At 36.3% G+C, this 26338-nt stretch overlaps 1 protein-coding gene across 2 annotated transcripts in view; it reads left to right on the top strand.

Moving 5' to 3' along the window:
• Nucleotides 1–20043, top strand: part of LOC128862114 (protein ECT2) — a 58990-nt gene extending 38947 nt beyond the window's left edge. The window contains exons 3-13 of one of the 2 annotated variants that reach the window (XM_054100556.1): nt 4676–4811; nt 4926–5032; nt 5113–5362; nt 5926–7620; nt 11314–11445; nt 11514–11876; nt 13807–14203; nt 14286–14446; nt 14534–15028; nt 18663–18812; nt 18893–20043. In XM_054100556.1, the coding sequence (XP_053956531.1) occupies nt 4676–4811; nt 4926–5032; nt 5113–5362; nt 5926–7620; nt 11314–11445; nt 11514–11876; nt 13807–14203; nt 14286–14446; nt 14534–15028; nt 18663–18812; nt 18893–19024 (4018 nt within the window). In that variant the 3' untranslated portion in view covers nt 19025–20043. The remainder of the gene's footprint in view (nt 1–4675; nt 4812–4925; nt 5033–5112; nt 5363–5925; nt 7621–11313; nt 11446–11513; nt 11877–13806; nt 14204–14285; nt 14447–14533; nt 15029–18662; nt 18813–18892) is intronic. The other variant, XM_054100558.1, reaches the window with a different exon arrangement.
• Nucleotides 20044–26338: the final 6295 nt, after the last annotated feature.

The following is a 26338-nucleotide window of genomic DNA, read 5'->3' as shown; positions in this document are numbered from 1 at the left end:
TTTGTGTGAAGGTGACGAGCGCGATATAAATTTACTCTTATTTTAAGGGTAGGAGAAATTTGATATTTTTAGGTATTTGAAATGTGGTTATCTGCGATGAGGTGTATTATTATGTTGATATTACTTTGTTATTACTTGACTGTGCTTGCCGATGGTACTCTGTTATTTACTCTATGTGTACTCATATATACAAAGTATATGCAGCTGTTTTCTATGAAATATGTGTGTCGACTGTAGGCTGATGTGGCTGTACGTGAAAAAGTGAATGAACTGCTGCTCAGTAGTTTTAGGTGCTTATTAAGAATCATCCCTCGTCACATATATTTTTAATATGCACTTGTGCTCAAAATAATAGTAGCCTGAGGGCGAGTTTTAGCTATTTTTTTATTTATATTTATATTTTTTAATTTAAGTTGTTTTTTATAATACATACTTCTTTTTTTATTTTATTTAATTTTTTTATTTCCTTTTTTTTATTTTATTTTTTTTTTATTTATTTATTTTTTTAAATTTTTTTTTTTTTTATTTTTTTATTTTTTTTATTTTGTTTTTTTTGGAATTTTGTGTTTTTATTAATTTAAAATTTTTTTTATAAATTTTTTATGTCTTTTTATTGATTGTTTATTTTTTTATTAATTTTATTTATTTATTTTTTTTTTTTTTTATTAATTTATATTATTGTTTTTTATTAATTTTTATTTATTTATTTATTTTTTTTATTAATTTTTATTATTTATTGTTTTTTTTTATTGATTTTTATTTTTTTATTTATTAATTATTATTTTTTTTAACTTTTATTTATTTATTTATTATTATTTTTTTTAATAATTTATTTGTTTTTATAAATTTTTTATTTCTTTTATAATTTTTTATTATTTTTTTTTTATTTATTATTTTTTTTATTAATTTTTATTATTTATTATTTATTTTTTTTTATAAATTTTTTTTAACCTTTTTATTTATTTACTATTATTTTTTTAATAATTTTTATTAATTTTTAATTTTTTTTATTAATTTTTGTATTTTTTTATTTTGTTTATTAGTTTTTTATTCGCTTTTTATTTTTTTATTAATTTTTTTAGTAATGCGCTATACTTCTCCAACAAAAACCGTATAATTCAAAAACCCAAGTTTTATGCAAAACTCACAAAAATTTAATAAATTTTGAAAAACTGTCATCAATGTGTTCAACTTTTTAATCAGAATCATTAGAAAACTTCAAAGCATGCAGTTTTATAGCACATTCAATTTTAATATAATAAAAATTTCACTATGATTGTTAATCACTTTTTGCATTCGATTTGGCATAGAATTGATAATCCTACGGCATGTTTCTGTGGCATTGGAATATCATAGCTCCTTGATTTTTTGTCATAAATAATCTTATTTTTGAATGCCTCTTTTGCGATTCGCTTCTTTTACCAATCTAATGTGGGCCGAGTGACTGGCTTGGTCACTTCATAATTGTAACATTGTTTTCTCACTAAAATAAACAAAAAACCCATACGCTGCTGATTTCAGCTGCAAGGCCTTTGATGACTTAAAAGGATCCCTCTTGGCAAGAGTCATAATTAAATTATCAATAGACAAGACGTTTGCTTTTTGCCATAATGTCGTTTTTTGGATTTTTTAGGCTTACATGCATTTACGACACAATTTTCGGACCGTCCAAGTGACTCAGCGATAAATTTGTACAATTTTTTGTACGACTCATCTTTGAAAGAAATTCAAATTCAAAATGCGCTGCCATAGGCGCTATGTCCTCCAGGTACGCCTCTGGTCTAACTACTAAAAAATACTAAAGCATTTAAGTAATATATGTAATTTAGTCTTTGAATAAATACATAGGTCTGCGTCTTCTACACTAGCACCTTTAAAATTTGAGTTCCAATTTCATTATTTCGAAAATTTCGTATCTTTGTCTGTTTTCAACTTCCCTAACGGGCCGCCGTAACCGAATGGGTTGGTGCGTGACTACCATTCGGAATTCACAGAGAGAACGTCAGTTCGAATCTCGGTGCAACACCAAAATTAAGAAAAACATTTTTCTAATAGCGGTCGCCCCTCACCAGGCAATGGCAAACCTCCGAGTGTATTTCTGCCATGAAAAAGCGCCTCATAAAAAATAGTCGGCTTGAAACTGTAGGTCCCTCCATCTGTGGAACAACATTAAGACGCACGCCACAAATAGGAGGAGGAGCTCGGCCCCAATAGAGTGTACGCGCCAATTATATGTATAGGTATATACCTATATATATATACCTAACTTATGTACTTATAAGCTGCTTATGCATATACGAATACCCAGATCTTGAAAGCATAAACCCACTAGCTCCAGTAGAAGAAAAAGCTTGAGAGTCTCATGATTCAGGTCGCTGAATTCCAATATTAGATGGTCTAAAACATACACACCTCATAAATCATATGCGTGTGCGTAGTTTCCTTCAAAATTCCAAGAGGAATTTTTTCAAAATTTCACAATTGATCACCAGCGATGTGCCACCTGGCATTTGCAGAAAAAGCGCATCAACTCAAAGTGGCTCATCAAGATTTCCCAATAATTACATTGTTTTAGTTTAATTGCCAAAATAGGAAATTAAATTTATGTACATATGTACAATACGTGATTAAGAGGTGGTGCATTTGGCGGCAGTTCATCAGCAATTCAATGGCTGTAAATATTGGCCATGAACTGTTGAATAATTACGCGATGCGGACACATTGCTTGCGCCAAATTCGACGAAATATGGAAAATGCTCTGCATATGTATGTACATACAGCCATTGAAAAATACTTAAGAACGATGCGTTCACAACCATATACATATGTATGCGCATGTTTTATCGAGTACGGGACCATTTTTTCAGTGTTCCTTTTGTGAGAAATATGCTTAAGAACAATTCGGTCAAGGTAGCATGGGAATTTATTCCTGTTGAACGTTGTACAGGTTTCATAATAAAATAATGCAGCGGTTGGCCCAGGGTTAACATTCTGTCCTTCCATAGGGCAGGGCATTCACAGAGGAAATGGAAGATTGTCTCCTTTTTCTCCGGTTGTTTACAACTGTGACAGTATGTATTGTGAGGGATACCCATTTTGGTTGCTTGTTCTCCGATAGATCAAAAGCCAGTTATGACTGCCGTTAGTCTCCAGGCGTCCCGTCGTTTCATGCTTATTAATGCCGACGATTGCTTGAGGTTGTAGGTGGGCCATAACGTTCTGCTAATTTTGCATTTCGTCTGGTCTTTTCACCTACAATCCGCGATTTGGAGGTATTTTTGGGGTTGCATTCTTGTCTGCACCTAATGGTGTGATTACCGATTCTGCAAGAGCGTTATTCATGGTAGATCCCCCTCTTGCCAGTTCCACTGCTTTTTCGTTACCTTCAATGTTCCCGGGACCCAGATTAAGGTAACTTTATGGTATGGTTTTCACTCAAGGTGGTGAGGCTATTTCTACTTTGTTCCACCACTTCAGAGGTTGTAGTAGCCGAACCCAGTGCCTTGATTGCAGCTTGGCTATCCGAAAGAATAGCGATATTACCCTTAAAAGGGAAATCTCTGATTAGTAGCCTGAGGCTTCCCCAATTGCCAGTACTTCCTCCTGGAAGACACTGGTAGTATTAAGGAGACGCACAGATTTCTCAATTTTAAGTCTGTGAGAATATATACCAGCTCCAACACCGCAGCCCATTTTACTGCCATCCGTATAGACTGTAGTGTCGAAGTTGTTTAGAGAGAATCCCCTATTCCATTCTTCCTTAGATAGAAAGAGAGTGGCAAAATTCCTATTGAATGTTACTCACCGAGATTAACTGAGTTTGTCGCAATAATAGACTAGCATGACCATACGTTTTTTCTCTCCAGCGACCCGATTCATTTAACCTAAATGCACTCATGGTTGCCGTCTTCTTAATATGTAGGTCTATTGGAATAACGTGTGTCAGTGCATTGAGATCCTCTCTAGGACATGATTTGATTGCACCGACCTTTATTGCACATGCTGATCTTTGTATTCTGCCGAGTAATTTGGTATTGTACTCTCTCCCTAGAGCTTTCCACCAAACTACCGAACCATACGATAAAATAGGTTGTTGTAGCAAACCGTCTTCTACAGCCGTAATGTACGCTTAGGTTGAAGACCCCATCTTCTTCCACGCATACGTTTACAGGCATATAAAGCAATTTCTGCGTTCCTTACCCGTTCTTCAACATTTAATTTCCAGCTTACTTTGGAGCCCAGAATTACTCCTAAGTACTTTGCGCTATGCAGCAGTAAGAAAACAAAAAGGATTTTCAACAAAATATGAATATTATATATACTTTTCCCTTTCGCTTGCATTTTTTATTATGTCACTAGTATTTTGCTTCGTTCTGAAGTATTTTTGTCGAAGAAATTTCGCATTGTATTCACTTTTGTGAAGTAAAAATAAATTTTTTTTTTCCTTGAAAAAAAAAAAGGCTGATACAGATGGGAAACATTTTAAATTTGTAAAATAAAACCTAATATGCGAAACATTTAAGTGATTTTATAAAAAAAGTTCGAAATTGAGAAAACTGGGTATCGTTTATAAGTATTTTGCGACGGCTGTACATTATGACAGGTTATTTTTCCTTCTACACCTGCTTGTAGCTTCAATTTTAATTACAAGGAATTTATTTTTTCTGTTTTCCAGCATCTTGGGCCCACCTGCCTTGAAACATGCGGCCGAGTCGAAAGATGGACTTATACGCAACGCGCGACCCATTTACAATTACTCGATGCGTGGCGTGGTGACGTGTTTTACGGGCATCCGCAAAAAGGATGAGTTGGTGAGTGTGAAATGTTTATCGAAAAACTCTGCTACTCTGTTTGTTGTTTTTCTTCGTCATTTCCTGTTAAAGAGTCGATTGCTGAATTTTTGTATACTTCCTTTCGTCCCATAGACACGTCTCGTCAATCTGATACATTCGATGGGCGGCTGCATACGCAAAGACATGAATTCCAAGATCACACATTTAATTTGCAATCAAAGCGGCGGTGATAAGTATCAGTAAGTTGCTTAGTCTTGTCAGCTGTCCACTAATGGCAATTTATTTATGTTTTTGGGTTTTTATTGTTATTTCTTTTTAGATACGCAAAAACATTTCGTTTGACCGTGGTGCGACCGGCCTGGGTTTATGGCGCTTGGGAACGGCGCGACGAACTGCAATTTCGTGCAACGACCGATGATTTTTCGCGCGAGCATAAACTAAAAGCGTTTGAAGGTCAGAAGATTTGCTTCTTTGGCTTTCCCGCGGACGAGCATCAACACATGGTGGATGTGTTGATCAGCAATGGGGGCGTGCCGGCAGAATTGGATGATCCCGAGTGCTCGCATGTTGTGAGTTTTTCCATATTTAAATATTTTGCACAAACAACATTAGAATGTGCTGTTTGCCATTTGCTGTTACTGTTTGTGTTGAGTTGTTTGCATGTTGTTATTATTGTGCTCTGCGAGTGTGTACATGTGTGTGTGACAGGGTGTGTGTGCGCGCGCGCTGGTTTGGTGGCACTAATTTTTGTATGTAACGATGCTGCTACTAATTGATTTGTACCTACTTTTTTGCACTTTGCATCATAAACAATTGAGATAATAACAAAAAACTGGAAAAACAATTTGTAACATAGTTTGTGCCGCTGTAGACGAAAACAATCATTTATTGTAATTTATGAGACACAAAAAAAAAATTAAAATTTAGTGACATCAACAATATAATTATTTGCTCGTTGGTGGAATTTACTACCAAGAAGTAATGTTTAAAAACAAATACTTAAATAAATTTATAACTAAATCCAATGTTCGTTTTCGCAAACAGTAACACAAAAAATTAATACATTAGAAACTCACTATTAGAGCGTTTTTGGAAATTTTCTATGTATATTTATCAATTTACAAATTTACAGGTCATGCCTAATACTGGTGGTTACTTTCTTGAAACCATGACTAACTCTTGCAACTCACCTAAGCCCCAATCTATAACTAACCCTCACCTCAATCCCGATCCACTAAATCCTAAAATCATTTCCCAACTCGATTCACGGAACTCAAAACAGCCTGAAGAGGTCAATATCGGAGCAACCGCAATAGTTGCGGAAAAGCCAGCAAGTGAAATTACTGATAAGACTGAAGAAAATACTGCAAAAAAGACTGAAGAAAAATCTGATGATCGTCAAATGGATGTGGCGTTAAATGTGGTTGCATCTGTTGAAGATGTTGATGTTGACGTCAATATCGATGATGATGGTGTCTACTTTGATGAGCGCTTAGTGGTCGATTATGATCGAAATAAGGAGCTGCAACGTGGCTCCCCGCTGCCCGAAGGCGTGGACATTGATGACCCGTATGAAGCCGACCTTACTGTCAGTCAACCGAGCGCAAGTACGCCACGAGAGCAAACACAATTGTCATTGCCCGAATCATTGCCAGAAAATGGCATAAATGCCAATTCAAGCCAAGTGCAAGAAAAAATTTCGGAACCCGTATCGCCGGCTAATGAAACCAATGAAAATGCAAGTACGCCAATAAAAGCTACACATGCGGCTGCCAGTGATGATGTTGATGCTGATGATGAAAATGCTGATAATAAAATTGGCGTCGATGGCACCATACTTACTAGAGAAGCGGATGATGCGTTTCATAATCCAAATAATATCTCACCCATATTAACTGCCAGGCAGGAGGCGGCACAAGTAACCGCAGGAAAAGAAAACGCAGCAGTTCCGATGGAGACGGACGACATGAACCCCGCGTATGAAGAAGATTTCGGCGATCTCAATGAACTTAAGCGTAAACGCGAAAGTTTTGACAGCATTTCACTTATGTCGGTGGATTCCTTTGTTTTGCCGAATAGTACGAAGAAACCAAAACTCATACGCACCGGTTCCATTACACGTTCCATACGCAGGTCCATGAGTTTTGTGGCTGTGCGCACACCCATTGCGAAAATGTTGCGTCCACGTCGCAGTTCGGTAGCGCTAGATGCTGCGCCCAACTACGATGAGGCCTGCAACGCGGATGATTCATTTTGTTCGATTGCCTCCATGGAAACTACGTTTAATGAATCGATACGCAAACCGGTCAAGGAAAAATTTCGCAGTCTACGCGATCGCATAACGCGTAGCAGCAGTAAGAAGGACAAATGCAGTGTGACGACGCCAGAAAAGGACGAAAAATGTGAGCGCGAGATGCCGAGTAGTGGTTTCAAAACGCCCAAAGCGCCAGCTAAATTCTTAAGCGCTGCAGCAAAGGCCATTGGCACGCCGAAATCGTTGACGAAAATTGCACTATCCGCACCATCACCGTCGCCATCTGCGGCGCACAAAGCGAGCGGCAGTGAGAACTCTGAGCTCAACTCTGCTGCGGTTATTATTGCTGCCAGTAATCCTACCACTGCCAGCGCTATAAAACCTGCTCCCATTCCAATGCTTCCTTCATCTTCATCGTCCATTCATAGTTCAAATCTACCACTTAACCTAGAGATAACGCGTCAGGATACTCTGTTTCAAATTCAGGCTCATAATCAGGCTGTGCAAAGTCAGGATACTGCGCTCTGTCAGCAGCGTAATAATTTGCTAAACGATGTTGGACGCTCGTTAATGGTATTTAACGCATTTCATTCCATTACTATTTTTGCATATTGCTTTTTTGCGCAAAAGAACAAGAAATGGAAAGTATAGATACTCACTAGCAATGCAGATAAAAAAAAAACAAAAGATTGAGGTTAATTTAATGTAAAATTGCACAATTGTATCAATATTTCGGTTCTGCATATTTGATCTCGAAGAATGCGAATATACAGTATGGACAAAACTAAAGTACCACCCTTACAGGATTTCTAAAAATGCCAGATAATTCAATGAAACCACGTGAAATATTGCATATTGTTGAAAAATATTTTTTTTATTAATTCGGTATTAATGAAGCATAACAAAAATTATTCAAAACTTTTAACAAAAGAACTAAAATTGAAAATATCAACAGTACTCAAATATGAAATGGTCAAAACTAAAGCACCCCCTACCTTAATAGTAAGTTATTTACGTTTTATTGTTTATTATTTTGTACTAAGCCCATTATTTTTGATGACTTCAGCACATTTCTTTGGCATAGAAGAAATTAAGTTATTGATAACTTCCGGTGATATGTTGTCCCAGTCTTCTTTAACAGCTTCAAGCAAAGCTTCCTTTGTTGTACAATTTTCTCTGTTAATTTTCAAATTCATAATCTCCCAAAAGTTCCCAATCGGATTGAGATCAAGATATTGAGCGGACCAATCTATGACCTGTACAGAATTTTGGTCTAACCATGTTTTACAGTGCCTAGAGGTACATATGTTAAGGATCGTTATCCTCCAACCTCCATTAACCGCCATTTTAATGGCATTTCTTCCTTAGCATACGGCAAAATTTAAATTCTTCGTATGCATAACGCGATCCATTCCACCCTCTATTCGGTGAATAGGACCGATTCCTTGTGCAGAGAAGCAACCTCAGACCAAAATATTTCCCCTGCCATATTTAGTTGAAAGTTGTAGAAACACACCCCGTTCGTTGGAATTTTATAATATGTCGCGAAATCACACTCGTGTTGATCGCATATTTTTCACAGATTTTGTGTCGTTATAAATCGTTTTTCCAATCACTTATAATTTTAGTTTTAAATTCATTCGAATGTATTTCTCGCCAAATTTATAGAGTTACCCATGTTCGCTGTTCTACAATACTAAATTCTCAAAGTAGCGTAGTAAGTAGCGTTAGTAAGAGAATTCATCCAACAAACAACAAAACAGCCCCGTTTCATTACAAAAAAAAAAAAATAAATAAAATAAAAAAACAAATAAAAAAAAAATAAATCAATAAAATAAAAATAAAAAAATTAAATTAAAAAAAATTAAATAAAAAAAAATTAAATAAAAAAAAATTAAAAAAAAATTAAATAAAAAAAATTAAAAAAAAAATTAAATAAAAAAAAAATTAAATAAAAAAAAATTAAAAAAAAATTAAATAAAAAAAAAAAAAATAAAAAAAAAATAAAAATAAAATTTAAAAAGAAATAAAAATTAAATTTAAAAAGAAATAAAAATAAAATTAAAAAATAAAATAAAATAAAAAAACAAATAAAAAAAAAATAAATCAATAAAATAATAAAATAAAAAAAAAATTAAATTAAAAAAAAAATTAAATTAAAAAAAAATTAAATAAAAAAAAAAATAAAAATAAAATTTAAAAAAAAAATAAAAAAAATTAAAATAAAAAATATTAAAAATAAAAATAAATTAATAAAAATTATAAAATTAAAACAAAAATAAAATTAAAAAAAAAAAAATTAAAAAAAAAAATTAAAAAAAATTAAATTAAAAGAAATTAAATTAAAAGAAATTAAATTAAAAAAAGAATAAAAATAAAATTTAAAAAAATTAAAAAATAAATAAAAGTAATTAATTAAAATAAAAAAAACGGACCCAACTTGTTGTCTATGTGACACTCCGATGCGGGGTCACCCTTAGACCAACCAACCAACCCAAACTAAAAAAAAATAAAAAAATTAAAAAGAAAAAAAAAATAAAAAAAAAATTAAAAAAACAAAATAAAATAAAAATAAAATTAAAAAAAAAAAATTAAAAAAACAAAATAAAATAAAAATAAAATTAAAAAAAAAAGAGAAAAAACTTGCGGTCTATGTGGCACTCCGATGCGGGGTCACCCGTGAACCAACAAACCAACCCAAGAAAAAAAATAAAAATAAAAACAGAAGAAAAAAAATAAGGAAAATATGGTACAAAAATATGCAATATTTGACGTGGTTTTTACTGAATTATTTGGCTTTATTAAAAATCCTGTAAAGGGGCTGCTTTAGTTTTGGCCATTACTGTATGTTTGCCAGCTGACCGAATACCTACTTTTTGTTGGTCAACCCATGCCTTGTAATTGAAATAAGCTGATTTGCTTCAAAAATCTGTCGAGTGAAGTCCTGTAATTTGCATCGCATTTTTAACATATTTTCTTCATTTAGATATATAGTTTTTTTTTGTTTTATTTTTCGGCTTGTTTTCTGAAAATATTTCCGTTTAATCTATTGTTTGTGTAAGTGTGTTAATTGTTGTTGAAATTTGTTTGTAATTTACAAATATTATTATGTGGTTTTGGGAAATGTTTATGAAACTTTTATGAAACGTTTGCTATAGTTAAGACGACAGCACAATAAATTATTTTCAAAACTGTAACCACTTCACTATTCTGCACTCTACAGCTAATTTCTTTTCATATTGAAATATTTTTTAAAAACATTTTACGCTACGCGAGTGAGAAATATTAAAAATGCTACGCAAATTATATGTATTTATACTCATTTTTGACACATAAATTATTTGAGATCAAATACACCTTATTTTGCCATCCTCATCTTTACTTTTAGTCTGAAATTAGTGTCGTATATTTTTCAATTTTTGTTCTAAACGCACTGCTTTTGCCTTGTTTCACTTCTCGTTTAAAAAGAAACCTTGTCTTCAATGAATATTTGTAGCTACATATTTGCTAAACTTTTATGGACATATGGCTGACTTCGCTGCACCGTTAACCCTCCTCAGCGTTTTGAAAATAATTTATTGTGCTGGCAAATAATAAGTCTTTTGTATTTTTACTAACTCAGTATCTGTTGGATTCATTTTAAATCATCACACCGCCAAAAATATTCACTCATGCCATTATATTTGTATTACTTAAACATCATAAATGTCGAATTAATTGCTGGATTTGTTATTGTGCGAATTGTTTTGTACTCTCGAAGCTAATATTTAGAACGCTTAATTAATTTCGGTTCGCGAATTCGCAGCCTCGCAGCCCATTTCAATTTCAGCCGTTTTTAATTTTGCTTAAGCAAACAGGGTGATCTGAATAGCTGTAGTAAATATCGCAAACGAAAACTTTCCAGTCTTTCAAACTCATCATCCCATTCACACATAAATACATACCTACATACATATCCATCTACTACACTTTCCGATTGCCCTGTTATTGTTTATAATTCAAATCTAAATTTCAAATTGATTTTAAGGCAAAAGCATGCGAGCATCTTTGTTATTTCAACACTTTGTAAATTGGAAAATTTTCCACGCCTGACAAATGACTGTTCCACGCGAATCAATTATTACTGCTTACAATTAAGGAAAACAGCAAAATTTAGTTGTGCGCGCGTAAGAGCAGTCATCAGGCTTACATCGTTTATGCATTTATACCTTCTTACACAAATATATTGTATATATGTATATGTTGCATTTTTTTTTCATAATTTAGGTTGTTGATGAACACACCACTCAATCTAAGCCAGATCCGAAAAATCACCGCACTCATATTCTCAAGTCCGATTGGTTCTGGTACACCATACAGAATGGCTACGCGGACGAGATGGATTACCTATTTGGCGATGTAAATATATTTTTAATTTATTGCAGTACATTCACGTGTTTATAAAAATACCGCTATTTTCCTTTTAGTATTTGGAAAGTATTGCGAACACACCCAATACGGATCGCCGTGATTCACTGCCGATTAGTTTTAACAAGCGCAAACGGAAACGTTTCTCACAGCGTATACAATTTGAAGGGACACCCATTGGGTCGGGTAAGCGACGTTCGTCCGTCTCTGATGCTGGTTTGTTGTCGGTCTCGGGTAGTTTCTTTGATTGCACCGCCAGCCCGGATAAGTTGGAGGCTGGCAAACTGCATGGCGAGACACATATTGAAACGCCTACAGTTTGTGAGACGACTCCGGCAAAGAAGTCGATGCGTTTCAATCATTTTATGGATTTCTTTAGCACTGAGTCCAACTATGTGGGCATACTGGATACAATTGTAAAGGTTTGTGTTACGTAGAAATTAAAGGGAATTTAACAAAATGGCAAGATGGGATTGAGCTAAGTTATAAGGAGTTTGACTACCAAATGATTATAATTGCAGTAGTTATTGAAAGTTAGAAAAACCTGGTTAAAATTAATGAAATCGTTCAAAGAATGAGTTGAAATTACGATTACTGAAATCTTAATCTAAGTATACAGTTTTCATTCGTTCAATGAAAGATTACATTAATTGTAGTCTTGTCACTACAGTCGCGCGCATTTGCGCAGAAGGGGTATTCTAATTTTGTTCTTATGACGGTTGAATGTAAGAGTACCGATAAAGGCATCGAGATAGATAAAGGGTTTTCCAGTAACAGATGTTATTTTGAATAGCCCGCTATTTCGGTACGTGTCACTTTTAAAGCTGTAATTTTTTGATATTTGACAAGTAAAAACTACGCCATTAATAAAAATGGAACGATACACGCTTAAACAACGCACTGAAATGATTAAAATTCAATATAAAAATGGTGAGAATTTGACAGTGACGGTTTGTAAAACTCGAACATTTTTGGGTCATCGTGAAGCACCTTGTCGGTCGCAATGCAGAAATTGGTGAACAAATTCGAGCTGTTGGGACAAGTTAGTGATGTGAAGATCCGTGCACGTCGCTCAAAAACAGCCGAAAACATTGCTGTTGTAGCCCGAAAGTGTTGAAGAAAACCCAGGTTTGTCCATTCCTCGTCGTTCTTTGGAATTAGACATTCCACAAACATCATTACACCGTATTTTGCATAAAGATTTAAGTTTAAGGCTTATAAAGTCCAGCTAGTATAAGAACTCTAACCGGCCAATCATCAACAACGTCGCGTCGCAAATCTGATTGGGTCGTTGAAATGCATGAAAATGATCCGTAATTCCATCGAAAAATCATCTTGAGCAATGAGGCCCATTTCCACCTCGATGGCTTCGTCAACAAGCAAAATTGTCGGATCTGGAGCTTAGAAAATCCAAGAGTTATTGTTGAAAAGCCTCTCTATACTCAACGTGTGACTGTTTGTTGCGGTTTATGGTCCGGCGGAGCCATTGGACCTTACTTTTTCGAAAATGAAGCTGGAGCAACAGTTACGGTGAATGGTTTGCGCTACCGAGAGATGATTAACGATTTTTTATGGCCAGAAATGGATGGTGTTGATCTGGACAACGTTTATTTTCAACAAGACGGCGCTACGTGCCACACAAGCAACGAAACCATTGATCTTTTATCAAAATAATTTGAAAAGTAGTAGACATATACATATATTTACCAAACGACTCAGAATGATGAAAGTAACCGATTCAGCAACGCCTGCTCTTCCTTCTGCCGAGAAAAATTATACCGTATGCCAAAGATATGCTATTTTAGATTTTTTTAAATTTTATTTCCTAATGAATTAATTAATGGTGTATAGCCTGTAACATCAGACGAAATATATGAATTTGCATGCTTTTTGTCCGATCTCAATAATATTTGTGTCGTGTCTAAGTGTGGTGCATTACTAAGTTGGGTCAGTTTTATTAACTGGTTACAAGATACACACACTAGACAAAAGTGGGCGTAACATCGCCCATCAAAATTTTACTTGCTTCACAACAAAAACATTTTCCATACAGGAAAGTGAAGTGACAGTCCTCGGCCGTATATTTGTAAGTCCTGGCCGTGGCTGTACCGTAGAGCCGACTGTCTCATCATCTGCCGAAAAGTAAGACGCTTTAAGTTTACGATTACAAGAATGCTAATTTTAAAAATATATTGAAGTTGTGATTAAAATAATCTTAATCTTAGACCCAATCAATTACCCATGGAATTCTTATCGCTCAGCTCTGACATGAGTTTAGTCAAACTCGGCCTAGACTTTTATGTTGTAAAAAGCTTCAATGTTCACTTGTAAATTGAATATTTTAATTTGCAGCTCTTCAAGAACCCACTCGAGGAAATTGCCGAGACCAACGATGCACTACTCAATAAATCCGAGATCAAATCGATTTTCAACAATTTTCTGCCCATACATGAAGTGCACCAGAGTATGCTGGAAAAATTGCGTGCGATACAGAGTAAATGGACAGAAGATTGCCTAATTGGCGAAATCATACTGCAATACCGCGATGAGCTAACCAAAGCATATCCACCCTACGTGAATTTCTTCGAACAGATGAAGGAAACGCTGCAACAATGTGATAGTCAAAATCCACGCTTCCATGCATTTTTAAAAATCAATCAAACAAAGCCAGAATGCGGGCGACAGAGCTTACAGGATCTAATGATACGTCCCGTGCAACGACTGCCTAGCATTAGTTTGTTGTTGAACGGTGAGTAGCAACGCAAATTTCCTATTTATAGGCATGCACATACTCAACTGGGAAAATTTCTAATTAATTTGATGATTTCCAGACATTTTAAAGCACACAAATAAAAACAATCCAGACTATGTTAAGTTGGAGCAAGCATTGAAAGCCATCAAAGAGGTTATGATGCATATCAACGAGGACAAGCGGAAGACGGAATCGCGCATGGCAATATTTGATATCTTCAATGACATTGAAGGCTGTCCCGTAAGTATGATTAGTGTGCATTAATTTTAATTGTGGAATTGTATATTGATTTTGTGTAACTCTTCTTCTTCGCTCCTCTTCTAACAGGCTCATCTAGTATCCTCGAATCGTAGTTTCATTTCCAAGTGTGAAGTAACTGAATTGTCTGACAGCCTGAGTGGCCGTGGCGATTCGCTGATGTTGTACTTATTCTCTGACACCATTGAGGTGTGTAAAAGGCGTTCGCGTGCCTTTAACACTGCTAAATCGCCGAGTGCAACCAAATCACACAAACATGTGAAACTAATATCGTTGAATGCGATACGTTTCGTTATTGACATCACCGACAGTCCGCGCGCTTTTGCTTTGCTCTGTCGACAAGACAAAGAGAAACTGCATTCTTTCACCATAGCCGATGAAGAAACCGATAAGGTGGTCTACTTGAAGTTGCTTTGCAAACAAATGGCTGAAAATGCTTGTCGCACGGACACGGTGAGCGCATTACTGAGTCGCACCTCACAGGAGTTGGAAGTGGATATCAGTGATGTGAATCTGAGCACATTGTCGAAGGCGTTTAAATTGGCGGCACGCACACGTCAAAAGGTGAGTTAAGAAGCTTGGTTTTTGGATAAATATCCGTAGTATTGTAAAACTTTGTTTTCTTGTATTCTAATTTGATTGTTGCTGTAAGCTAATAACAAGGTGCTAAAAATATTTTTGATGTGAAACTTCTTAGGCGTCGATGGACGAGCGAGAATGGAGAGTAAAATTTCAAGGCCATTCAACGTTTTGTGCATTTTCGTTCCGCGAGAGAGAAAGATATAACGTAGAGGAAAAGGAGAGAGAGAGCTATACCTTATACATATATATCTTAGATACACTTTAGGCTATTTTTCCTGAGTTTTTCCTTGTGGTTGCTAATTTCTAGTGAGAAATAACACTGCCTACTTTTTGGCGCTTGTTTGGTGCCTACTTTTTACATATATTTATATATATATATATTATATTTCCTTGGTGAAGTGCTATCCATTCCGGCGTCGGATTATTGGTATTGCCTTGCGGTAATTTGTGCCGTTGCTGCGGTCCTGGAATCGCGCCGTTTGTGCGGGTGATACACGCTCGGAGTAGTGCGCGTTGTTGCCACGGTTTGTGTCCGGAGTTTACCTACACCGGTCGACCCTTCTCCGTTTTTTGTAAATTTTGTCTATTTGTGTTCTCTGCAAATGTTGTGAATTTATTTAGATATAAGGTTGTCAAAAAAGTCGTGCTTTAGACAGATCCAACGCTACTAGAACTGGGCTCGGTTTTTTAAGATTCAATATGGGCGGCATTGTTCCGGCAATATCATCTCGAATGTTGCAACGTTGTTCCGGCAACGGTTCTTTTTGCACCATTTACCTCTCTAAGAATGAATAGAATTAATCACATTCTTAGAAATGTCTTTACTGGCTTCTTTTTATTGGAGAAATACAAGAACCGACCTAAAGTTTGTGATTGCATTGCTACTTAGTCGATCACTTGCGGACTATGTATGTTAGTTTCAGTAGCGACATTTCCGCATTATCGGCGGAGCGAAAAATGGGCCTCGTCCGATGGCGACCTCCCGAGATGGAATTTTATTTATTACTAGTTTATGTTTGGCAAACATGAAACGATGCTTGGCGAAATGGCAATACTTACTGAATATTCTGACTGCTGGATGTAATTAGTAACTTTGTATCCATCGATTAGAGAAACTATCATTGCTGTTCTGGTCATCTGTTATAAAATATGACGGCAACAGAGCCAACCTTTGAAACTCCTTTCTTCTCGCCTTCGCGATCGAACCGAATTATTTCTCAATCTTAACTTTTCAATCCGTTTGTCTCTCTCTCTCCTCTCATGCATATAAAATAAATTGAGTAAAAAGTAAAACATGCGATACATCTGAGACATATATTCAAAATAAAAATCTCCGATTTCATATTAGTAATTCAGAAATAATTTCCCACTAATAATATTTTGACAAAACATACGCTGGGTATATATCACCTTGACCAAAGAGTTCCCGGAATATATTCATAAAATTCAAAATGCAAGTTTATTCCTCAAAAGTGATATCGCTTTCAAAAGTGACAAACAGTGACACGAGTATGACAAACGTCCAGCTCTCAAAACATATCGTCTTTTCAAGTACTACCTCTCGGTATTCCGATTTTTCTATTACTTCCTTTCGGCTGTTAAAGCGTTCTCTCCGTAGAAAACGTACACCCACAAACTATCAGACATTTTCGGCACAGGAACGAATCCAGAGCGTACACTCCAAGAAAAAATATCCTTCTTTCAAGGATTAATGCGATTGAAAGGTTGAACTAAGCTAAAGAATACGTTAGCAAGCTGAATGAATTTTTGGAGCAACGTTATTGTCACCGACGAGTCAAAATTTACCTTATTTGGGTCGAATGACCGCAGTTTTGCCTGGAGAAGGGAAGGTACAGCGCCCAATCCATCTAACGTGGTTAGTACAGTGAAACGTGGTGGTGGGCATGTAATGATTTTTTGAAAAATGACCGCAAATTGAGTGGGTACGTTTTATTTTATTGAAGGAATTATGACTACAATAAATTATCTAAAAATATAGACAGAAAAACTTGAAAAATTAAAGTTACCAGCAACTTTCGCCTTCATGCACGACAACAGCCCAATGCAAACTGTGCTGATTGTAACTGTGGTTGCTTTACAATGTAAAAAAGTATGGAACCATCCTGTTCAGAGTCCAGATCTCAATCCCATTGAGCACTTGTGGGCTTACATTGAAAGAGAATTGCGCAAACGGCAGATTAGTAGTAAAAATTGCCTACAATCAGCTAATTGAAGAGATATGGGAAAATATTCCATCAATATTCCACCAAAACTCTAGTAGACTCTATGCAGTAATTAGTGCAAAGAGATACTGCACAAAATGTTAGTTCATAAATTTTTCTTTATTTCCGTATTTTCATTACTGTCCCACTTTATGTTTGAGTTGTGAAACTAAGTTATTGTTTTGTTTACTGGAAAACTTCCAAATAATTTAAATATTATAAAGGGTGGTTAAGTTTCAAGGGCCGGTGTTGATTTTGGATAAAATACAATTTTTTTAGGAAATTAATGTCATTTCTCTCATCCATCACACCTCCATCCGATGGTCCAAATTTTCGATGACACTGAGGCATAATTGAGGTTCTATGCCGTTGATGTGCCGAATTATCTCATCCTTTAGCTCTTGAATTGTTGCTGGCTTATCGACGTACACCTTTTCTTTAAAATAACCCCAAAGAAAGAATTCCAACGGTGTCAAATCACATGATCTTGGCGACCAATTGACATCGCTGCGGCGTGAGATTATTCGGCCATCAAATTTTTCGCACAAAAGATCCATTGTTTCGCAAGCTGTGTGACAAGAGGCACCGTCTTGTTGAAACCACATATCGTCCACATCCATATTTTCCAATTCGGGTCATAAAAAGTTCATTATCATCTCACGATAGCGAACACTATTTACAGTAACTGCCAGACCGGCCTCATTTTGGAAAAAATACGGCCCAATGATGCCGCCGGCCCATAAACCGCACCAAACAGTCACTCTTTGTGGGTGCATTGGTTTTTCGGCAATCACTCTTGGATTATCATTCGCCCAAATGCGGCAATTCTGCGGTCCACTGAGGTGAAAATGTGCCTCATCACTGAAGATGATTTTCTTCGAAAATTGGTCATTCACTGTTGCCATTTCCTGCCACCATTCTGACCATTGCTCGATTTTGTATCTTTCCATGGTTCAAATTGAGTTAGTCGGAAATTGAAAAATGTCAAATGAAATGCAGAAAAAAACTTGACGTTTAGTTGTGGTTCACATTCAACATCGGCCCTTGAAATTTAACCACCCTTTATTATTTTCGTTTTTTATAATAAAATACTGAATTGAATACTTTATATTGGCCTTTGCTTTTTGAAAATTGATTCAACCGTGTTCCCCAGTTATAATAGGATTGAAGTCAGAACAAAAAAGTGCCCAAATTTATTTTTGTTTCACTGCATGTAGCAACTTCTACGTGTTTACTGTTAGTTTTGTAATTATTTCATTTACAATTTAAGTATGAATGTAGCAGTTTTATCTCCTATTTGCATTGTTCCATGTATGTATGTAGTTTGGTTAATGTTTGGCTTTTTTTCCTCCCCCTTATTTGCTTATAATGAAGAAAATATTTACTTTGCTCAGGTGGGCCGTGCATTTTCATTCAACAAGACCCCCTCGAAATTGAAACGAGCCGTTTCCACCATGATGACACCACCCTTTGGCAGTACGAACTCATTGACGCCTGCCTCGCAACTAGCGCAAATGCGTTTGGCAAGCTGTGCAAACATACACGTAAGTGCATTCACCACCTCTGTACTATATCAAATTCAAATTTATTCACTCTATATGTACCATATCTATCTATGTCACAGGAGGCGGTGGATGAAGAGGGCAACCGCAGCAGTTCACCTTCGCCGCAGCTGGAAATTTTGGTGCCACCACTATCCGTACAACCAATGCGCAAAAATAAGTCCTCAACGTTGAGTGTTATTGGACGTCTTTAAGAATTTAGGCTGCTGAATGGAGAAACGATCCATCGAATTTGTCTACATTGCATCAGCGTTCGGAATGCTGTCGATCAGCGCTTATTCATTTGCAAAGCATGAAACTCTTTCGAAGTTTTACCGTTATTTCGAGCAAATTGCAGTTTCACTATAAGACTATATTCGCGGCGTTTTTGAGCAATCTCAGATTTGCCACCAAGAATTGACTTTTTCATCACAAGCTATGTAACTGTGTACGAATGGCTGATGCCAAACGTTGCTTTAATTGACTGCATGCTGATGCGATGCTTTATCGGGCGGTACCAGCACTTTCGAATGTGTTTTTTATGCAAAAAAAACAAAAAATCAAAAATCAAACTGAAAAATATGCTCATTTTGGTACAATATCTTTGTGTGTTTTATCTGTGCACTAAAATGTACCGCATTTGTGTTGGATTGCCACCGGGAATTGTCTCTAGCTTTTATGTGCTATATATATACGTATGTGTTTTTCGTTTTAGACATTGTAAATATATACCTACCTACATATATACTTTAAAGATTATCGTGTTCGATTATAATTTTGTTTTAGGATTGCACAAACCCTCCATCATTTCGTTTTAGCAACGTACATAACATACATTTATTTATATTACGAATTACAATATAATACATACATATAATCTAAAGCATATGCATTGATAATTTATTCAAAATCTAAAACCTATTCTGTAAGTTTGCTTACTTTCACTTAGTTCGGTTTTTTGTACAGCTAAATGTTTAATTTGAAGCGAACGGAAAGTAATAATGTAACTGGCCAAGATATTTGCTTATAATAAACGTAAACATAAACATTAATATATTTAATTATAGCGACTATGTACGATATGCCTATTTGAATGAATGGATGATTTTGCTTTACGAGTATGAGAATATTTGTATGGGCTTACATTATTTACAAATACACAATATACCCAAACATACTATATTTTACAATAAAATACAACTATCTATTGTAGTTAAGACAAAAATATTGGTACATCTTTTTTCCATAGATGCTGTACGGGTATGTATAAGAAGAAACTACGGATGTACAACTGAAATATTGTTCAAAATTCATATAAATTATGTTCGTTGCAAGCGACCTCGGTAGACTACCGTAAGTGCATTAGTGAGTGTGAAGTTAGTTGTTGTTGTTGTTGTTGTTGTAGCAGTACCTTTGCCCTGTCAGTGTAGTGTAATCACCGGTCGTCTTCGTCTAGCTCATCTAACGGTGGGCCCATGAAACAAGCTGTTTCGACAGGTTGGGTCCAGAGGGTGAGAGGTGTTGGATGAGTGGGTTTGATGGGGCATGTGAGAAGGTGGTTAGTGTCGTGTGGGGTGCCTTCACATGCCGGACATATGTTTGGTATGTCGGGGTCGACTCTGGATAAGTAGGCGTTTAACCTGCTACAGTATCCTGAACGTAATTGGCCAAGGTTTGTGCAGTTAGTATTTTTGTATGATAGTGAAGCATGGCTGGCCTCCAACACCATCACACAGAGTCTAAAATCTTTCGTCAACAAAAGCCTTCGCTTCATCTGTAGAATATTCTGGCCGAACACCATGAGCAACCACGTTCCCACTACAGTCGGTTCTACGTTACCGAAACGGATTTATAACCGGCCAAGGACTGTCGCTTAAGGGGTTATATGGATTTCGTGGGTTCAAAAAATCGATTTTTGTCGATTTTTGGCTTATTAATTTCTACAACATCTCAAGAATATTATCTGAAATTTGCAAGTCGATCCGAATAATTGTTTCGGAGATACAGCTTTTGGAATGTGTGCGCTCCAAGCCACTTTTATTGTTACTCAAAACTTTAAACGCGTTTTTCTCGGAACCGTGTTTTCAAATTCGGTTGTCAAATGTTCTCGAAAACTCCTCAACCGATCTTGATGAAATTTTACACAGGTGTTCGAGATACAATTTACTCGTGCTTGGACGAAGGATTTTTTGCTTTTCAATTACAACTATTTAAAAAAAAAAAAAAATGTCAAGCAAATTTCACCGAAATTTTAATTTTTTTGGAAAAATGTCTGCCAAAATTCGAATTTTTACTTTTTTTCTTAACTAAAATATGTACTTATTTTTGTTTTTTTCATTTTTGATGATTCTGTCAGTAGTTATGCTGACAACGCGGACGCACCTTTTTTCGAGGGGTCACCGGAAATGACGTCACAATGAAGGAGTTTTTTTTTTTTGAAAGTTTCAGAAATTATTATTTAAATATAGGGTGGGCCATGTAAAATTTGCTTTTTGAATCGGCTATAAAAAAAAACTAATCAATATTTTTTCAAATTTTTATTTTATTTTGAATATTGAACATTGTCATTTATGAATGAAAAATAATATCCTTCAAATGACTGCCACGACTGGCTTTACAGTAGGCCATTCGATCAACCCAATTTTTAAGCACATTTTCGATTGTTTGGGCTCGAATTTCATGAATGGCTTCTTCGATTTCGTGTTTTAAAGCATCAATCGTCTCTGGATGGTTCGCATAGCATTTGTCCTTAACGGCTCCCCACAAAAAATAGTCCAACGGGCTTAAATCACAGCTCCGAGGCGGCCAATTGATATTCGGTTTTCAAAAACGGTCGCCAAAAGTTCGAGTGTAACAGTGGCTCGTTGTGGATGCATTTGTTTCTCTACAGTAACGTGTGGATTTTTTGAGCCCCAAATCCGACAATTTTGCTTATTGACGTAGCCACCGATGCGAAAATGAGCTTTGGAAAAAGTTTTTCAATATTTCCCAATTTTTTTCAAGCGTATAGCGTCCCACTTCGTAAATGTCAAACCTTTAAGTAAATTATGAACACATTTGACATGTCATTTGTAACATTCTCAAAAAAATAGGTGGTTCAAAAAGCAAACGCTATATGGCCCACCCTGTATGTATCTATAAGACAGAAAAAAGTTTGAATTAAATAAATAATTTTTTACACAGAAAAAAAAATACTGAAAATAGGCCTTTAAGCAGCATTTCCCGCATATGTAAGGGAATGTTCATGCTGCTGCAACAACATCAACGTTGGAAGAGCGGCGTGACAAGAAAAAAAAGTTCGTTGTAAAAGGTCTTTCAAATGCGGCGTCCAGATGTCAGTAGTGAATAACTCCTGGACGACGATACCTTGTTTTGTGTCATCTTTCACATTTGCCAACAAGTGCTATTTGCCACTAAGTAGGCAATTGAGTAGTAAAGTCCTCTCTCGAATTAAAACTAATCTCTATAAGGCTCTCAGCACGCACGTCCTAACGAATGGCGCAGAAGCTTGGACGATGGCAACAAGTGGAGAAGGACTTGGCTTCACTGGGTGTGTCCTATTGGCACCGAAAGAAACCAATCAAGATGAAGAAGCAGTAGAGCAGAAAAGAAAAAAAGCAATTCATTTTGTTTTTGCTTTTGGTTCCCAGAATATCAAAATCTATAAACAAATTTTCACAGTTCAGAGTAACTAAACAAAATTTCATAATTTTGAGATCAATGAATAGAAAAAAATTGCACCCTACTGCTGCTACTTGTTAATATGTCCTGGATATTTCTCTTATTTTTATACTACCTGCTTTCATTATACCAGGTGAAGTACAAATACAAATGAAGTACATCCCAACGCCGATGGTTCCAGTTTTCTGACTAAGCTTCAATTTCTGGGCTATGGAATAAGTGCTCTGATGTCGGTTGGACTTCGCGGTTTCCCTTATTTTATCGCCTTTTGGGACGATTGGCCTACTAGAACGAAATTATTGGAATCACCGCTTTACTGTTACAATCGCTGCTGTAATTGGCCCGTAAACAGCGGACATTTTTTTTGCGTCCTGCTTGGTTTTTTCCCCACAGTCGATTCTACGTTACCGAAACGGAATAATAACCGGTCAAGGACTTTCACTCCGTCAGTATTTCACGACATTATAAGGGGAATGTTTATGCGCCTACAAAATTAATATAACTTTTCATATGGGTCCAAACGGTACAGAAGAATGTAACGAATTTCCTGTTTTTATACGGTCTACCTCAGGCGAGTAAAGAAGCAGACATATTATTGAGATCGGATAAAAACCATGCCCACTTTTTAAATGTTAAGATTGAAATTCCGTCCGTCTTAGCAATTATGCTTACCTTGGTACCAGGTAAATTTGTGCTGAAAATGAGCGAAATCGTCTATAACCACGTCTATCGTCGTTACTCGTATATGGAACGTTAATTTTCAAAAATAAAAAGACGTGGGCGGCCGACGTAGCCGAATGGGTTGGTGCGTGACTACAATCCGAAAGTGCGTAGGTTCGAATATCCGTGCATGAAACACCAAATTATAAAAAAAAGTATTTTCCGTCGACCCTAGGCAGGCAATGAACAAGCTCCGCATAAAAAATATCTCCCGCCGTTCGGAGTCGGTTTAAACTGCAGGTCCCTACACTTGTGGAACAACATCAAGGAACAACGCCAAAAAGAGGAGGCGGCCATACATAGATATGTACATACACCCGTTATGTGAACACTGTTGCCTTTATGTACAAGTACGCTTGGGTATAAAAAAGGCTACATTTGCGGTTTTGTGGAATATCGAACTCGTTTTTGGAAATCGGACTTTCATAAATTCGAAAAATGTTTGGCACACGGGCATTTTGTCAAGGGGGAATCCCTTTGAATGGACAAAATTGTTTGTAAAATTCATAAATGGAGTTACTTAAGCCTTTTTCTGTTTTGTAATGGCTGTCAATTGTCATTACTTTTTAATGGCAGTAATTTTAAGATTACCAGCAAAGAATGATAAGCGAAACCCTTTAAAAGGTGGGAAAGTTCACAGGAATGGTAAGTACTCGTATTTTTTTCAACACAGTTTCCATATTCTTGATTTTTGTTTTACGCTGTATAAAAATTATAATTTGCCCAGGACCCGAAAGTTCGTTAACATCTATCAGAGAGAACCGTCGTCAATTAACTAATTTCAATGAAGTGTGGTTGTGGACCAAGTAAATCTTGCATCCTCGGGATAATTACTCATACTTGTTATGCAAATCGCGCAAAGGGAGGATTGAGACTTCACCTTCCATATGTTAATTTTTAGGCAGTAGCCCATAGATCGAACCGGAGCCGCCTACATTCGCTATGTTAGGTCTAATATCGCAGCGAAAGTTTTATGGCTATGGAAAACCAGCAGCTGCGATGGAAAAATAGGTTTCTGACAGAAGGAGGAACAGAAGGGACAGAAGAGAGAAGGCTACAACTGCTAGCAAATACTCGTACTAGTGATGTCGGTAATATCGAATGCTCTGTCTTCTCCAAATTGATTAAAGAGGGAAACGAATGTGTGTTAAGTTTAATACAGGGTGGGCCATATAGCGTTTGCTTTTTGAACCACCTATTTGTTTGAGAATGGTAACACAAATGACATGTCAAATGTGTTCATAATTTACTTAAAGGTTTGACATTTACGAAATGGGACGCTATACGCTTGAAAAAAATTGGGAAATATTGAAAACCTATTTCCAAAGTGGTGCGTGGATTTGGGGCTCAGAAAATCCACACGTTACTGCAGAGAAGCAAATACATCCACAACGAGTCACTGTTTGGTGCGGTTTTTGGTCTGGCGGCATCGTCGGCATTGTTTCCAAAAATTGAAGAGGATGACATGGACAACATTTGGTTTCAACAGGACGGTGCAACTTGTCACACTGCCAAAGTTACACTCGAACTTTTGGCTACCGTTTTTGAAAACCGAATAATCAGCCGAAATTCCGATACCAATTGGCCGCCTCGGAGCTGTGATTTAAGTTCGTTGGACTATTTTTTGTGGGAGCCGTTAAGGACAAATGCTATGCGAACCATCCAGAGACGAATTATGCTTTAAAACACGAAATCGAAGTTGCCATTCATGAAATTGGAGCCCAAACAATCGAAAATGTGCTTAAAAATTGGGTTGATCGAATGCCCTACTGTAAAGAAAGTCCTGGCAGTCATTTGAACGATATTATTTTTCATTCATAAATGACAATGTTCAATCTTCAAAATAAAAAAAAAAATTAAAAAAAAAATATTCATTATTTTTTTTTATAGCCGATTCATAAAGCAAATTTTACATGGCCCACTCTATATTTCTTGCTGCGAAGCAGTCAAGCGTATCCTCTAAACATTAAATGTAAAAAAGTTTTCTTTTTTGCACAGCCATCGTCCTGGAGCTAGGGGTCATTTTGACCTCATCATTTCATGCCGACTGATTTGAATACTGAAGGCAGACGTCATCCAATGGATGACGAAACCAACCGTCACTTGGACCAGTAGCGGTGGGTACGTGCGTGGGACGCTGCGAAACGTGTTAAAAACACAATTCATTTAAGTCATTTAGTAGAAAAAAAAAAAGTCAGCTGCGCCGTAGAGAGGGGAGAATACGTCAGCTGAACGCTATGATACATTCTTGCTTCGGCTGACGGTCTTTCCTTTAGATCGGCATAAGGTAGTTTTACTTTTCATTTTTTTTTTACAAGTTCACCTGTTCAGCTGACGTGTTTTCCCCCCTCTACCGCGCAGCTGACTATTTTTTTTTTATCCTACTAAATGTCAACAATACATGAAAAAAATTTCAGCCGTTATAAAATGGGTTGGTAGAAATTTTTTTCGACACGTTTCATCCTACCACAATCACACCCACCGCGGGTGCGCCAGCTGACGTTCACTTTCGTTATTCATGAAAGCTAAATCACAGGTATAGTCAAGAGTTTAACGGTATAAAAACGCAGTCCAAAATCGACCCCTGGCTCCCGGACTAAATGTGTAATGACAGACTTGTGAGTGTATTTCGGCTCTAGAAATGCCTTTAACAAAATACCATCTTCCGATCGAAGGTACGAAAAACTAGGTTTCTCAATATGTTAAGGCGGTCGCCGAAAATTAAAAGAGAATCTCGGTCCTTCATTGTGCCATCTATTATTTTAGACTATTTCATTCAATTGGGAACTAGCATTGACACCGATAAAAACATAAACTTTCCTATATCCAGCATTGAATTATATTTCGTAGATAATTTAACAGTAAGTCCTCGACGAATACATGCACTTTTTTGGTCTCGCATCTTAGCTATCGTATGGGATACATTACATCCTGTTTAGGCGGACTTATCGTCGTGTGTCTGACTTGTGGATTTTTATGAGTTTTCTGTGTCGAATATCGTAGATCATGGCATGAGAGAGCGGAGAACACTTCTGTATTTAAATACAATGGACTTTTTAGCCTGAGTATTTTAGGAGCCACCAAACCCGCTGGTGCACCTTGGCTCGACTTTTTCGACACTTCGGTAT

This window comes from Anastrepha ludens, chromosome 4 (assembly GCF_028408465.1).
Source record: "Anastrepha ludens isolate Willacy chromosome 4, idAnaLude1.1, whole genome shotgun sequence".
In the NCBI taxonomy this organism is placed as follows: Eukaryota; Metazoa; Arthropoda; class Insecta; order Diptera; family Tephritidae; genus Anastrepha; species Anastrepha ludens.
Note: the sequence above shows the minus strand (reverse complement) of the source record. Positions and strands in the feature narration are given on the sequence as shown.